Raw genomic sequence first — 17,493 nt, forward strand, 5'->3', positions numbered from 1 at the left:
TTTTCGAAAGCCTGTTGGTTTTCTGTCATGATTCGTCATTGGTCCTCTGAATCACTTTCTTCTATGTCGTAAGGCAGCAGGACCTGGAGGAGGACCCTGGCCGTCTGCCGCCAAGTTTCTGTAATCCAGCCCCCATCCCTGACACTGGACAACACCATTGGTGATCTTATCGTTTCCCTTACTAACTTGTATTGGATACCCCATGGGTCTGTAGTCAATGGCTTTGTACGCAATTTTCCCAACTCTTCATCCTGATTGCCCTTAGCTCTTGTTGAAATTGTTGTTTTGCTTCTTTGTAAACAAGGAACCAACGTTGCTTTTCTTCCCAGAGGACACTTCGCTGGTAGTATCTCCTCGCCATCTTTATAGACTGGTGCATCGGTCTCAGTTCGCATGACCATGGTGATGGAGAAAGCGCAAGGCTCTCCTCGTGGTTGGAACAGCTGCCTCCACTGCCCTGATGCCTTCTTTCACCAGTTCCTCGGCATATTCCTCTACGTTCTCATCACCTTCTGGTAATGTCGGTACCTCACAATCCCTTGCCAGGCGGTCCCTATCGGTCCTGTTGTAGTTTAATTGTATTTCCCACCCCATGTCCCAGTGGCACTCCCTATCACCCATTGAGAATGTTATTAGATTGTGGTCGCTAGTATTAATTTGATCCCAGACAGTCCAATCTTTTACCTTGGTTACGAGGTGAGACTTTACCACAGTACCGACCGAGGTGGCGCAGTGGTTAGACACTGGACTCGCTTTCGGGAGGACGACGGTTCAATCCCGCGTCCGGCCATCCTGATTTACGTTTTCCGTGATTTCCCTAACTCGCTCCAGGCAAATGCCGGGATGGTCCCTTTCAAAGGGCACTGCCGACTTCCTTCCCTGTCCTTCCCTAATCCGATGATACCGATGACCTCGCTGTATGGTCTCCTTCCCCAAACAACCCAACCCCCCGTTACCAAAGTAACGTCAATATTTGTGCCCTCACGTCCATCACCAGTGTAGGTACGGGGGGGGGGGTGCCCTTGTTTATTGCCAACCATTAACTGCAACGCCATGATAGTTTCTTCCGCTTCCTCTCCTCTCTCATCTGGAGTGCCACTGAACAATAAGGGTGGGCTGGGGTGGGGGGGGGGGGGGACTTCACGTTTATGTCCGCTGTCACGACAAATATGCGCCCCCGCAACGCCGTGGCCACCGCAGTTAGTCTGTCTAGGGATTCATCAATTCCTCTACCATAGTGGAAGTACTTATTGATGAGGTACAGCGTTCCATTAGGCGACTGAAGTTCCACGACGTTGCAGTGGTCATCGGAAAGCTGTGCGAAAACCGTAGCTCTCAGCGCCCTACTTACGACTATGACTGCAGCTCTTGGTTCCACTTCACTGTGGATTACTTTCCAGTTGGCTGTCAGGAAGGTGACCTGTCCAGCTTGGGACTATGACTCTTGCAGACAGAGCACGTCCAGACTCCTCTCCTCCACCAGACTTCAGAGTTCCTGCGTTACTAGTTTACTGTTGTGCACATTTATTTGTCCTACGTTTAACACGCGCATGGAAAGTATGTTCGGATGTGAGATTCCTGCCAGTTCTTCCTCCATTCAGGCGCTAACCTCATTTGTAATAACAGATGATTGTATAACTCGTCCAAATCCTCAACCTTTCGCTCGGAGACTTCCTCTTAGGTTTCCTGTGTATGGGTATAGCCTCAGCCATAATCAGTTCTGGCAATGAGCCTTTTATGACTAAGTCTCGCAGGGCACCCAAGTCAGTGGGCAGATTCATCGTCTTGAGATGTATCCTACCCACAGCTATCATCACCGAGAATGAGACGTCCCTACCATACTCATGGCCGACAGCCGCCACATGCCTCAGAGCAGTAGTGAGGACATCCGCCTCCTCCGGGTGCGCTAACTGCTTAGCGTGTTCTAGGTTTGGGTACACCCTAGTGGGGCCCCACCCAAACCTCTCTGGAAAGGTGGGTCTATTGGCGAATTTGTGCTACTCACAACGTTAACCTGCACTCGGTCTTTAGTGACCATATCATTGTGCCTTGTCATCGGAAGACTCCCTACTACAGGATACGCTTTCGGTAGTTCATGATCTTCAGGCGACCTTAGTCCCTGGATTTACGGAGAGGGAGCATCTTTCTGAACACAAGGGTCTGTTTGTATACATAAATCCTTCATTACCACTCTTTGAGTTTGCTTCTTGGTGAACTTCCGCATAAATTCCCTAAATCTGCTGGCTCTCAGAGCATCCCTCACCTTTCGCTCGGGGACTTTCTCTTAGGTTTCCTGTGTACTGGTGTAGCCTCAGCCATAATCAGTTCTGTCAATGAGCATTTACTCTAGCATCCTTTAGGTAGGGCATATTCTTCCGGTGGTGTGGCAGGTTTTCTTCCCTCTTCGCGTGCAAGGGATGCATATCCCAGTTCTGCAGCAGTTTTTCCTTACATGGTCTTCAGCCCCACACCTGGAGCATGGCAGCTTCCGCTCGCAGTGCTTGTGAATATTGTCTGAGTCGCCACGATTGTAATCCCTCATACTGATGACATGAAAGCCCATGTATATCGTGCCCATAGTGGTGAGCATGCGTCACATTTTTCCAGAGACTCCGGAAACGTGTTGTACGACAACTCATTCCCAGAGAAGCATCTTAAATCGGTTTTGGGTGTTTCCTGGTTCATGTCCTCAAAATTCTGTTGACAGATTGTTTCGTAAATGTCATTTTCTTTTTAGTGTGAATGGTACAGCATAAAGGATTACCAAAGGATTCCGCTTCTTGGACGATTCACACTTTATTGCCTTGTTTAATTTTAAATGATTTAAGATTTTATTCCGATTTTCCTTCTTGTTGATATCTACTATAGCTGCATTTTTGTCGCCTTTACTTCATTTTTGTTGACTGTCTTTTGCAGTGTTTACAGTGGTTGTAAAAATCTCCTCCACCTTTTTAATGCCTTGACCGGGCAGGGCCTCAAGAAGACCGCCGTGTCAGGTCTTTTCGATACTTTAGCGATTGTTCCTTTTGTAATCTGTATCTTGGTAGCCGCTTTCACGTTCACTCCAACCCATGTTTTTATTGGTTGCTTACGTAGCCGCTCGTTCTCTTTCTCTAATTCCTCCACTCGCCCCTTGAACTTTGCACTAGCGATGGCCCAGACGGAGAGTTCATTTTTGATTGCCATAACTGCTGCTTACTAATTTGGGTGCGATTCTTCACATTAGAATGTAGTATTTGATTAATTCTAGTACGCCTTTCAGTAACAGTTTCCTCATTCTGTCCCAGGCCTTCTTCTGAGGTAGAAACGGTAAGTATCGAAGACCTCGAAAACGCACTCGTGTCACTCGCCTCTTGGTCAGTCATTCTCATTCTGAAGCGTAGACGAGTGAAAAGATGGCAGCCCCTCTCGTGCCTTGGACCGGCTCCTCTGACATGGGGGAGGGGGGGAGAGAGGGGAATTCCTGTGCTTTCGGGTTCAGTACTCTGTCTCCAAGGTCCTGGTCCCCTTAGTTGGCCCCGTCATCGATGATTTCACTCATTGCTCCTCGGCAACTACACCCCACACTCCTGAGAAGCTGATGCACCTCTCGCCCTTCGCCGTCTACTAGCCCGAGTTTCCACCTCAAGGTCAAAGACCCACTCCTACTCAGGTGGTGGACCAGTCACTCGGTCGATCAGCAGTCTGAATATGGCTAACCCGGCCCGGGCGGCGTTACCACCTCCTGGGTTTGGCGGATCACGCCTCAGTTACCCACAAGCGCGGTGAAGCATCCTTGCCGACTAGCGTCAAGATTCCACTCCCACAAACGAGGTCGACGGCATGCAGGGCACTTGGTGCTCGGTGCTGTGCGCAAGGAGGGCATGCAGCAGCAGCCGCCCAGCACAGAGGAGTCGCTCACTGGGTGAGGAAACCCTCCAACCTAGCAGCCCCTCACAGCCGTTCCCCCCTCCTCGCCTGCCCCAAGGGAAAGATCTTCAGTCCTTGGACACAGCTCCCCTGTGCGATGCACCTCTCGCTTTCACATCAACCTGAGCTGCAGCTCTCCCTTCTTACGCAAAGCAACATCAGGGCGGGCCCGGGAAATGACGACCATGACTTCAGGCACCACAGGATGACAGAAATAGCCATTTGGAAAGGAGAGGCTGTATGTGACGCATCACACCCCATGTGAGGCATGTTGCCGGCACGCCCGTCCTAGAAGCGATACGCCCTGGTGCGAGTTTCTGTACCTTACGTCTCGCCAGCGGTGGGCGGGCCCGTACCAAGTGCACCGTACAAGTGACCGAGGTACTGCGAGCCTGCGCCCATGCTCGACTCATCCGATCTGACGCAATGTATGTTACTGCAGGTACTGTTTCCAGCGATTTATCGCCAGTAGCGTAATCGAACCTGTACCCGTGGCTGGTGTGTTGCAGAGAACGCGTCGCGGTGGTGCCACGCGAACGGCACGTGGTCCAGCTACAGTAACTACTCGCTGTGCCGAGACCTCAGCCCGCTGGCGGCCGACGAGCCCGGCGTCGAGGTGACGACGACGCTCTACTTCAGCGGCTACGCCCTCTCGCTGGCAGCGCTCGCCGTCGCCGTCGCCGTCTTCCTGCACTTCAAGTAAGCCAGCTACATGCACGATAACTGTGACAAATGGAGTCATGGGGCAGGTTTCATAGTTTAGAGTCAGCCTACAGACAGGAAGTGCTGAAAGAAATTACAAATGAACAATACCATACTCTACAAGGGCCGACCAAAACAGTTACCGTTTTAAGGCGTTGCTCCAACTTACAGGGTGGGGCAAATAAAAGCGGCCAGGACGAATGGATACGACTGGACGTTAATTTGTGGCAGCATTAGCGGAGGAGTGAAAGACCTACAGTTACTTCCAACAGGATGGAGCAAATGCCCATAGAGACAGAACGAACCCTGGAGCACGTCTACCGAATCTCCACGCACGGCAGAGCTATTAGCAGAGGTCAGTCTAGTCGCGGGCTAGCTGATCACCCAGCTCGCTTGATCTGTCAGTGTGCGACTACTTTGTCTGGGGAGTCCTCAATTCTAAGGTATATCGCAACAACCCTCACAGTCTTGAAGAACCGCAACACAACGTTTCGGATGAGACTGCAGCAGTTACAACAGTCTAGCTTCGATCTGCCTTCAGCAAATTGCTAACCAGGCCCAAAAGTGCCAAGAGATGAATGGTAGTCACTATCTACGTTTGGTGTATTAAGCTTAGTACTGTACTTCATTTCCTCTGCTATGTTTCTTTGTACCCTGGAATCCTGCTCTCCTGGCCACTTTTATTTGTCCCGCCCTGTATATGCAACATAACGCGACTTCGATGCGCGGTTCCAGGCACTTCAATCTGGAACCGTGCGACCGCTACGATCTCAGGCTCGAATCCTGCCTCGGGCACGGATATTTGTGATGTCCTTAGGTTAGTTAGGTTTAAGTAGTTCTAAGTTCTAGGGGACTGATGACCTCAGATGTTGAGTCCCATAGTGCTCAGAGCCATTTGAAACATTCGAACTTCGATACTGCTACATAAGCACAACATGTCGTCAGGGGATTAGTATGGCACTTTTGTCTTTCCGACTCGCTTGCGGTAAATGCGGAAACGTGAACTATGGAGATATCATTATCAAACGCGTCCAAACAGAACCAACGTGATGTTATTCTTTTCCTGGCTGCCGAAGGACAAACACCGTTAAACATCCTACGGAGACTGTAGAATGTGTATAACTGTATAACTGTCGGAAACCACCGCCCAGAGAAACTGAGACAACGGGTGCTGCTGCTTCATGATAAAGCACGTCCCTGCTTCGCAAATGTCGTAATCCAGAAGTTACGCCAACTCTAGTGCGAGGCATTCCAGACCTATCCTGTACTATTATCCCTCCCTGAGCTATTTTCACGCCTTCGGCGCTTAGAAAAGGATTGAAAGGTCACCGAATCCTGTAGGACATGCATGTGCAGCATGCAGTTGCAGACTTCTTCAGGACAGCAAGACATGGCGAGTTTCCAGACAGGTATCTTCAACCTGGTGCGTCCGTGGGAAGATTGTCTCAATGTTCACGGCCATTTTGCCATATTCGCGTACCTATTCTGGACTGTACAACCTTCTAACGGAATTCTTTGATCGACACTTGTGTGTACCACTGTCCAGAAACGTAGAACTAATTTGTGTCATTCCAACATGAGGGGGCTGAAAAACAAGGTAGGTGAGCTTGTATTTGTTAAATATGTGGGAAGTTTTGAAGCGATATGTGTTCTGCGCCTTTGCGGTTACAATATAACCACAGGTATAGAGAGTTTAATACCTGAGATTATACAGTAGCATGATTTTCATCTAGAATTTATATGGAAAAATTAGAAGTGGCAACATATGTAAAACTTGAACATAAAGTCAAAATTATTGTAACAAGTAGGTTTTCTGTAGATCACAATTTAGAAGCAAGTCCTTGACAATACTACTCTTACACAGCCTGACAAAAAAGTGAGCACATGTCAGGTGTCAATACAACACGGTGAGTAATTAATTGATTAAAGATGAACTTCTCTGTAGATGGTCGAATGGCCAGCAGAGTTCATTAGTGTTGTTAGTGTTTAACGTTATTGCAGGTTTGCAAAGTGTGTGAATAGCGTAACGTGTTGAGTGATTAGTGTGAAGGACGTGGAGAACATCGCACTCGTCTGACACGCCATTATGTGCAGCTAAAAGGGGACTTATTTTGGGTCTGCATTTGGCCACCTGATCGCATCGTGCAGTATCCAGATTCCACGGGCTTTCGTATGTGACAGTTGTTGGACTGAATGGGAACATGAGTTCAGGCACTCTTGAAGTGGAGGTTTAGATCTACAACATCCGACCACCGCAAGGTAGGACTGCAGTTCAGCTCCCCAAGCACGCGATAACCGCCTGACATAAGCGTCGGACGTCAGACATTCTCTGTCTCCGCACCTCTAATCGGAGGCTAGCAGCAGCAGCTGGATGAGTGAATCACTGTTCCATGTGTAGGTTTCCGTTTACACCACAACACAAACGGATGCGCTTGGAGTGATGCCATTATCGGGAACCCCGGACTGCTGGTGAATAAAGTCATATTGTGGTAAGTGATGAATCGCGGTTCTGCACATAGCTGTCTTCGGTATAGTGGTGACCTCAGGAGGAGTCCCATTCTTCCTATGTTTTAGAGAGACACGGATTCGAGTCCCGGTGCAGACTACAGTTTTAATGTACCAGGAAGCTTCGATACCAGTGATAATGTTTTCTGGTAATAATACTTTCTTCAGGGACGGCGAGGAAGAATTTCAGGTCTGTTGAATGGAATGAACAGTCCTATGAGCACACTCCGAGCATTGGGAACAAACAGATGAAAGACGCAAGTAAAGAGATGTAGCAGAAATGAAATAAGCTTAAAGTGAAAATTAGGGACCACAGAGAAGACGTTATAAAGAAATTATGTTACTTTGGAGGCAAAATAACACACAACGAATGAAATGAGGAGAAACAGACAAGAGCAACAAAGAGGGAACTCCACGCAAAACGAAATCTACTGGTATCAAACGTAGGACTTAATTTGAGTAATGAATGTCTGAGAGTGTTCGTACGAAGCAAAGCTGTGCGTGGAAGTAAAACATGAATATTGTCGAACCGGGAAAAGAAGAGAATCGAAGCATTGGTTAAGAATTAGGTAGACTGATATGATTAGAAACGTGGAGGGTCTCTCCAGAAGCGGCGAGGGCGGAACAAATGGAAAAATGTGGTCAAGAAGAAGAGACAGGACTTGAGAACATGGATTAAAGAACTAAGGAACAACTTCCATGGTACTTGAGAGGGATGTAAGAAATATAGGGGAAGACAGAGATGGAAATACATCCAAACAAATAACTGAAGATGTTGCACACGAAAGAAAGATTATGAAGAAAGATCGACATAAATTGTTTGAAACACGACGAGTGTCATGTAGCGCATCTCCTACTCCTTACTATGTATTCGGCACCAAAAATAACACTAGCGAACACGAAACGCCTAATATTGCACATACCGATTTCAAGCTAATATTTATCCTTCATTTCATTCCTTTCCTGAAGAAAATTTGTCTCAAAGTTATGTACATTATCGTCTTCTGGGCTCAACATCTCTTTCGTTATAGAGAGATGTTGTGCACAAAATGGTCCTAATATCACCTAATTGTGAGTGTTGCGGGCGTAAAGTTATGAAACGATGTCTGTATAGTGTATTAGCGTTTACAGTGACTGGGAGTGAGAAATGAATAAACAGCGTAGATTATCCATTCATCACTGTTAAATAACTTATTTGTAAAACGGTATTGTACACTAGGTCTAAACCGTATGTGACAGCACTGTTTTACATAGAGTGGCTTTGCATTCGTTATGGTGGTGGCTCCAATCTTTATCCGCCAATTTGATTTCGGTTTTCCTTGGTTTCCCTAAATTATTTCAGGGAAATTCCGGGATGGGTTCCACTACAAGGCCTACCGACTACCTGTCCCAACCCTGTCATTCTAGACAGGTAAAAAAAATGGTTCAAATGGCTCTCGGCACTTTGGGACTTAACTTCTGAGGTCATCAGTCCCCTAGAACTTAGAACTACTGAAACCTAACTAACCTAAGGACATTACGCATATCCATACCCGAGGCAGGATTCGAAACTGCGACCGTAGCGGTCGCACGGTTCCAGACTGTAGCGCCTAGAACCGCTCGGCCACACAAGCCGGGTACACAGGTAATAGCAAGACATACCCAGTACCTTTATAAAAGACATCTACGGATAAATAAAGCAACTGCTACTACTATTGCTACCCTACTACTACTAGTACTAGTATTTAAAATGTGTTGCTAAGGAGTGTCAAGGATTACAACTTCCCTGATGTGTACGTGCTGGCCTCTTGTTCAATCGAAGGTAAAGAAAAGGCCTCTTTGTACAATGAGAAGAAGATACCAAGGCTGGTGATGGGGCGGAAGTGGAGTAACGAGAGTACAGAAACTTTCAGTAAGTGTACTTTACACAGGGAGAGGATAACCGAATATAGAGACTCCAGTTCATGCCAATAAATGAAGTGGCGACGGTGTCAGAGGTTAACTGGGAAGCTGCAATATAATCTGCCTTAATAAGTGTAGGTGCCACAACCTATTACCGTATCATATATCAAATATCGGAATAGAAATCTTACAGCGGAGAATTGACATTTCATTCAAGAAAGGTGCATTTAATGACGGAGACTGTTCAAATGGTTCAAATGGCTCTAAGCACTATGGGACTTGACAGCTGAGTTCATCAGTCCCCTGGAACTTACAACTACTTAAACCTAACCAACCTAAGGATATCACATACATCCACGCCCGAGGCAGCATTCTAACCTGCGACCGCAGCTGTCGCGCGGTTCCAGACTGAATCGTGTAGAACCGCTCGGCCACATCGGCCGGCACAGAAACTGTGGAACCGTACGTGGTGTGTGACACATACCACAGAGAAGTAGTCAACAGAACATAGAACAGAACATATCTGCGACAGATTTATGAAAAGTGCACAATGTGAAGCAACTCATTAGGCTGAAACAGACGACAACGCTTATTACAGCATTAAGGGGCCTAAAAAGAATAAGCACAAAAATGTCAATCACTTTTCCTGCATGTTATTCCGTAGGCTGAATTCATCTAAACGTGAATCGTCTGCGATCGGATGTGGATAATCTGGGAAATCAGTTGAAACTGCCAGAAGAAACGAATTACAGTCCTTGGATATGTATGTAAGCATTTTGTGACTGATCATATAGCATGGATTTATGCACGAGGATGGCCAGATTGTGTAAAATTTACTCAACATCCCTAATAGATATAAAATAGGATAGCCAAATGCCACGAGAAAAGCCAGCGTAGTGCATGAGACCTCAAGAACCGTAACTAAAACAATAAAGACCCCCAATATGCCAATAGCTGCCCAAATGGTGGCCTTGGAATTACTTCCTATGACAGCAGTAATGATATTTTACACGGAAATTACAGTGACACAAACATAACAGTGTTGTTAACAATACGTAATTTGTATGAAAACATAATCTTGTTTCCACAGACTTTCAATTTATTGGTGATGTCTGTAGCAAACGCCATCGATGCAAAACACGATATCATTGATGCCGCATAGCCGTCTGACTGGTACCGTGGAAGGCAACTAGAAGAGACTGTAATGGAACTTCAAGTAGAGATACTGAAAACATCTCCCAATCCGCCTACCCATGGAGGGCGTGTGAAAGGCGGGACGATTAAGAGCGGAATGACATCGAGTGATTGCAGTATCATACACTATACAGTCACTAAGAGGGAAATCCAAAGCGCCACAGCAAACGAGAGTATAATAGCGAAATGCAACATCAAGTAATCTACGTGTGAAGAATATTGAGACGCATTTTTCAGTGTCTACGAACTCCACCGCTAGCTGATAATGCAGGCTTTCAAGCGCAGTGACTAACAGTGACAAGGCATAGAGAAATGGAGGCCTCGATACTTGTCATGAAAGATCTTCTAAGCTACCTTGCTGCCATCCCGGAAAGGCTGTATTCTCAACGGATGGAGAAAAGTATATGAGGTCGGCGACCACTGAAGAAAAGAGTTTTCAGGACTTTCCATTGCGTTGATGTCCATGATTACAGCTAGGTGAGCTCAGTGATGGAAACAAAAAAATTATTAATGTAGACTGCGGAAATTTCTGGAATACATTTGTTTATGTAACATATTTAAGTGATTAACATTGCAGAATCACAGATTAATTCAAACGCGAGGTGCGTGCATTGTGTTGTACAGCTGCCAGCTGCCAGTTCATGGGATGAATTTCAATGGCTGATCCACTTCGTCGGTCAGGACAGTGACGGTTAATGCTGTTCGTGGATGACGTTGGAGTTGTCGTCCAGTGATGTCCCATATGTGCTCCATTAGAGACAGATTTGGTGATGTAGCAGGCCAAGGCAACATGCCGACACTCTCTAGAGCAAGCTGGGTTTCGAAGCTGTATGTGAGCGAGCGTTAGCAAAACACCTCCTGGAATGCTGTTCATTAAACGTCGAACCACCACACTGACATCCAAATTTGCAGTCACTGTGGGTGGGTTAACAGTGAGAGTACTCCTCCTGTCATACGAAATCGCATCCCTCGCAAGCCAAACCATAACTCCACGGACATGTCCACTATGTGTAGCTCGCTGACAGGTTGGTTGCAGGCCATCAACTGGCCTCCTAACCAACACACGACCGCCACTGGCACCGAGGCAGGATCAGCTTTCATCAGAAAAGACAAGACACGTCCACCCTGCCCTCCAGAGAACTCTCGGTCATCACCATTGAAGCCGCAAATGTTGGTGGTTTGAGGTCAATGGAAAGCACGCTGCAGGGCTTCCAACTCTAAGCTGTTCTTGAATAAACGATTTGCGACAGTTCGTTGTGTCACTATGGTGTCACTTAATTGCTACTGCAGGTGCAGTACGATGATCCACAGTCATATTCCGAATACGGTACTCTTCCCTCTCGATAGTTCCACGTGACCGTCTGGAGCCAGGTTTTGTTGTGAACGTATACTGCCGCAACCACCGCTACCAGAAATTATGTACAGTTCATGAAAAATTTTCCTGCAGTGTCGCTGAAGGAACATGCACCATCTCATAGCCATAGCACACGACCTCGTGCAAACAGTGCGGTGCAGATAACGGCGTCTTTGTCGCCTTAATGGTATTTTGCACGAAAAACCAGCTCATTATGCCCTATCTCTCAAAGGTAACTAACGCTCACGACCATCACAGCGTCTGCTTAAAGCAAACGTGATTTACTAACTCATAGTGCTGTCACTAACGCTACTCTTATGCGAATGACGTGAAATTTGAACAGATATCATCTTTCAGATGTAGAAACACATTCAAGCTTTCGTTTCTGTTGCACAACTCGTTGTTGTTGGGATTTTTTTCCGTCACCGTTCTGGTAGCCTATCGTGGAAAACATTGTCGAGGTAGTAACACTGCTGACTCGCTATCCTACGACTTCCGATCCAACAGACAATGGCTGCAGTTCGATGTAGTTTGATAGAGGATCCAGCAGTCGAAGCTATCTTCCACATCATAATGTAGAAAACCTTACTGGAGAAACCAACTTTTCGGCCAGGGATACAGTGGCCTTCTTGTGGTTGCATTGAGTCCACAAGACCAAGAATTAGGCCACTGTAACCGTGACCGAAACGTTGATTTCTCCAGAAATTTTACATTACGACGCGTTACACTACTCAGAAAAAAAGTGTCATCTGACTCTGGCCGGGAAAGAACACGCAGTTACTATGGCCAGGAAAGAACACGCAATTATATCTTCCATACTTTATGCCTAACCTAAGGCATGAACAAAAACAGAATTTTACCGAAGATTTGTAGTACCAACAAGAGTATTACGAGGGTCACTCCAAAAGAAATGCACACAATTTTCGTAAAAATACAGTTTTCATTCTGCATGTGTGAATGTTTTGCAGTGTGTAGATACAAACTTTCCGGTTGTTTTCAAACTTAGTTCAACCTGTTCCCGTGAGTGGAGCCGTCACAGCATGTCTTCAAGATGGCTGCTACACTTGACGTTCGCCAGAAGCAACGTGCTGTCATAGAATTCTTGTGCTGTGAAAACGACACAGTTGGAAACTGCCACAAGAGTTTGGAAAAGGTGTACGGAGATGCTGCTGTCGATCGCAGTACAGTTACTCAGTGGGCAAACAGGTTACGTGATGAAAGCGGGCAAGGCAATATTGAGGATTGTCCTCGCAGCGGCAGATCTCGTACTGCACATACTCCAGACAACGTGCAGAGAATTAACGAATTGGTGACTGCTGGCAGACGCATCACAGTGAACGAATTGTCACGCTACGTTGGGATAGGGGAAGGAAATGTTTGCAGAATGCTGAAAGTGTTGGCGTTAAAAAAGGGTTATGCCAGGTGGGTTCCCAGGATGTTGCAGTGGCTCACAAAACTCGGATGGACAACACTGAAACACCCGGCTTACAGTCCTGACCTGGCTCCACGTGACTATCATCTCTTTGGGAAACTGAAAACTCTCTATGGGGAACAAGGTTTGAAGATGATGACTTCCTTGTGCACGCTGCCAAACAGTGGCTCCAGCAGGTTGGTCCAGAATTTTAGCGTGCGGATATACAGGCGCTGGTTCCAAGATGGTGTAAGACAGTTGAGAGGTTCAAATGGAGAACTTAGAACTACTTAAACCTAACTAACCTAAGGACATCACACAACACCCAGTCATCACGAGGCAGAGAAAATCCCTGACCCCGCCGGGAATCGAACCCGGGAACCCGGGAGTGGGAAGCGAGAACGCTACCGCACCACCACGAGCTGCCGACGCAGTTGAGAGGGACGGAAATTATGTGGAGAAATGAAAATTGTGTTCCTAAAGGAAGTATCTACACACTGTAAAACTTTCAAACATGTAAATAAAAGATGGATTAAAAAAAGTGTGCATTTTTTTGGAGTGACTCTTGTAGTATTGGCTAGTTATTTAAAGGGTCAATAGTAGTAGTCTGCATTGCTATCAATTAGTTTTTTAGTAGTATTGTGTGTTTTGCAGTTTTAGGAATTTTTCTGTAATACTTCTAAGTACCAGGTAAAAGTAATTAATCTATACCCATTTTATTATACAAAAATTTGAACTGTGTACGTTTTTCTGATAATAGGCTGCATTTGTGAACTATAATAAATAAAATCGGTTAGTGACCTGTTAAATAGCTAAGTATTCTGTATTTGGAGTCGTATTATCTTTGTTTGAGTTACAGTCCGCCACCTGACTCCAGCATTATTTGAACCAGGCTTTGTGAGATTGGCGTTCTACATGGTTATATTTGTCCTGATCCAGGAGCAATAAGTGACTATTGTGTGCACCAACAGACGAAAATGATTGTCGCAACAGGACATATATTGCGAAAGAAGATCACCCACAGAAGATATTTTGACATCTTCCGTGTCAGTTTCAATTATAAAGAAGCGATTTAGGGATAGCAGTCCTTCTCCCTACGTCATGTTCGTGATGAAAACAGTTTAGCAAGAGAAATGACACTGACATTCTATTACGGGAGCAGTCTGCCTAGTCATGAGCATCTGGCGTCTCTGTATGTGTTGTAATCGCATTCCCATTGGATCTAAACAAGACCTGTATTGGAAGGGATCTCAAGAGAGTGCTTTGACGCATAAACAAGTGTCAAGAGATTACCTGAAAGAAGAGGTCCGTTGAAGCATTGTGTTTCGTTCTGCGTCTATCCATATACGAAGTGTGGCATTACGAAATGCCGAACATAGAGTAACTTTAGGAACCTACATGATTTAGAGCTAAAGTATAGTTGAAAGAAAGATGACCTGGAACTATGTTTATAATAGATTAGAGATCGTCGGTATAAGTTGATCTATTCAATTGAAGAACTGAAAAATTAAAGCAAGAGACAAATCCTTATCAGTGACAGTTATAATCATACTGACAGTAATTATAATCATCATACTACACAGAAGGTACGCTTGGATAGTAGCCTAGCTTACAATTGATAACACAAAGCCGTTCTTTCGAAAATGAAGCGAAAGATCCACCATATCTAAAGTACGACTCGTGAGGTCGCTAGCTTGTGATGTTGCATGCTAAGTTTTCATATTACTAACTATGACTGTAAGTCGAACTGGTGGTGCATTGTTGAGAGGTGTGCGCAACAATATTCCAAAAAGAAAAGCACTGTTTCATACTCAGCACGAATGCATGAACTTAAAAAAAACGTAAATCAAGGGAGAAACCGCTAGTTATCCTTGGAATTTTATTACCACAATGTATAATAACCGCAGAACTCGGCATTCCGGAAACGTTTTCATCCAGGTTCCGCAGAAGAAAAGCTCTTCAAAATGGTTCAAATGGCTCTGACCACTATCGGACATAACTTCTGAGATCATCAGTCCCTTAGAACTTAGAACTACTTAAACCTAACTAACCTAAGGACAACACACACATCCATGCCCGAGGCAGGATTCGAATCTGCGACCGTAGAGCCTAGAACCGCTCGGCAACCCCGGCCGGCGTTCACAAAAGTACAGGGAACAAACTGATAGTGTGCTGTAGTATGGCACTGGGCGCTCATCCTGGGTGGTCGTGGTTCAGACCCACGTATAGATTTCCAACGATTCACGTTAATCGCTTCAGGAAGACTGGAATGCGGTTTTTTTTTTTTTTTTTTTTTTTTTTTTTTTTTTTTTTTTTTTGCAAAGAACTCACCCGGTTACGTCGTCTAGGCTTTCCTAGTCAGAGCATGTGCTCCAATTTTAATGACCTCATCGGAGAAAAACCTTTACAGATTGACGCCTCTAATAAAGATCGTAATAAATTATTACCTGAAAGGCATAAATTACCCTCACCGTTTACACGAACGGAAAATGACCCACCTACCTACCCCTTACGAGCAAGGTAGCAAACCGTAACATTCCATTGTCGTTTTTCTCTCTAATAATATTTTCAGCCTCACAGTGTCTTGATAGCAAACGGTGGGACTGGATGGCCCTATGGTGGATGGTGTAACTTTAGAGTCGGTTTCAGGAAGCTGATAGTTCACCACTATAGTCGGAACAGCAGTGGAGCGATGGGTGGATGTAGGGATGCATTTCGACGTATCGTGGAGCATCATATTAATTTTATTAGTAATTAAAGTACAACAGACTTAGCGGCACTTGGCAATGGCAGCGCTGAGTAGGATGTTTGCCGTAGATGGTGGTTATGGTGGTGCTGAGGGAAGTAGGCGCCCTGCAACCTCTGTCAGCTTTTGGTGTCACAGAAGAACAATGACGTCAGCGCGTTAAGTACAGCTGCCTGGGCGACGTACGCCATAACTGGAAGCAGCTTGACAGTTCATGGCAGGCTGCACCTGAAGTGGGGAGTGCCGCCGTTTATCTCGCGGGGGAAGACAGCTCTGATTTGTAGTGGCTGTAATGGAAATAGAGGCGGACACCACAGTGTGGCCGCACTGCAGTGGTTGCGCCGAGCTTCTGCCAACACCCGACCTCAAACAGCAATTCTTCAGGGTAGAAGGGTCGCAGGTTCGAATCCCGCCTCGGGCATGGATGTGTGTGTTGTCCTTAGGTTGGTTAGGTTTAAGTAGTTCTAAGCTGTAGGGGACTGATGACCACAGATGTTAAGTCCCATAGTGCTCAGAGCCATTTGAACCAACTTCGGACTCAGAGTCAACAGTAGACCTGCAGCATAAGGAATGCCATGTCTCGTGGTGGCAGCTTGTAGATTCATGTCGACTCGTGGCCTCGCATAGATCTCCCCTCGAAGCTTTTGGCTGTCACAGTGCATCCATCTGTGGAAAAATGGAGGGTATTTGTACGGTATTGTGCGTACTTGTTTTGTAAGGGCATCGATCCACATCGTATGTCTCAACAAAGCCCGCAACTCAGATGTGAAGCAGCGATGTAATGGCTCTGCCTGTTTGCTGATTTTACAAATCTGCCCTTTTGGCTGGGCAGCGACGTGGTAATTGTTCTGCATAATAGAAGCAGTTCCTGTTGTATCAGCAGCTAGCCCCTTCTGTAACAGCATTTGTTCGTCCCCGATCTCACATGCTTCCTCAACTTCTTGTATTAGCTGGCAGCGTCGTTACATTATTCAGTCATGCCTTTTGTGGCACCACATCATGAACATCACAAATTATTCATTTTCTCATTGGCATTAATGTTAACCAGTGAGACCTGGTGATCAGCTACCGCTTTTTCTTATATTTCACTGCCAGGTATTTCTTCTCTTATTTAAGTTTAAACCTTTGATGAACAATACGTTAAAATTATTCAACATCCAATAAACTAAATGTAGAGTAATAGCCACGGGAAAGCATGTTCTTTAACTAGACAAAATTTAACAATGCATTACTATCGGCTGACAATCCAGAAATGAAGGCCTCCACATGAAATCAGAAGCGATGGATCAGAACGCCCTGCAAGAATGACACTACCACTGCTCAAAAACTATTAACACTAAAATGCCAGTTTCTGACGATTTCTGTGACTAAACTGAAAAGTAGTACTGTAACTTACACTTAAGTGACAAAATTCATCGATTACTATCTGACGTATACAGCTGGCAGCAGTATCGCGCACACAAGGTATAAAACAGTGCATTGGTGGAGCTGTAATTTGTACTCAGGTCATTCACGTGAAAAGGTGTCTGACGTCATTATGGCCTCTCGACGGGAATTAACCGAGAATTAACAGACTTTGAACGAGGCGCTACACGAATAGGGAATTCCATTTCGGAAATCGTTGGGGAATTCAATATTCCGAGATCCACAGTGTCAAGTGTCCCGAGAATACCAAATTTCTGGAATTATGTTTCGCCACACCAACATAGTAGCCGACCGCCGTCACTTAACGATCGACAAAAAATGTTCAAATGTGTGTGAATTCCTAAGGGATCAAACTGCTGAGGTCAT

At 45.7% G+C, this 17,493-nt stretch overlaps 1 protein-coding gene across 2 annotated transcripts in view; it reads left to right on the forward strand.

Moving 5' to 3' along the window:
- Positions 1 to 17,493, forward strand: part of LOC126356006 (diuretic hormone receptor-like) — a 673,424-nt gene that overhangs the window by 471,166 nt on the left and 184,765 nt on the right. For both annotated transcript variants that reach the window (XM_050006648.1, XM_050006649.1), the window contains one exon: positions 4,419 to 4,608. In XM_050006648.1, coding sequence (XP_049862605.1) covers positions 4,419 to 4,608 — 190 coding nt within the window. The remainder of the gene's footprint in view (positions 1 to 4,418; positions 4,609 to 17,493) is intronic.

The sequence above is a fragment of the Schistocerca gregaria genome, chromosome 3, assembly GCF_023897955.1.
Source record: "Schistocerca gregaria isolate iqSchGreg1 chromosome 3, iqSchGreg1.2, whole genome shotgun sequence".
NCBI lineage: Eukaryota > Metazoa > Arthropoda > Insecta > Orthoptera > Acrididae > Schistocerca > Schistocerca gregaria.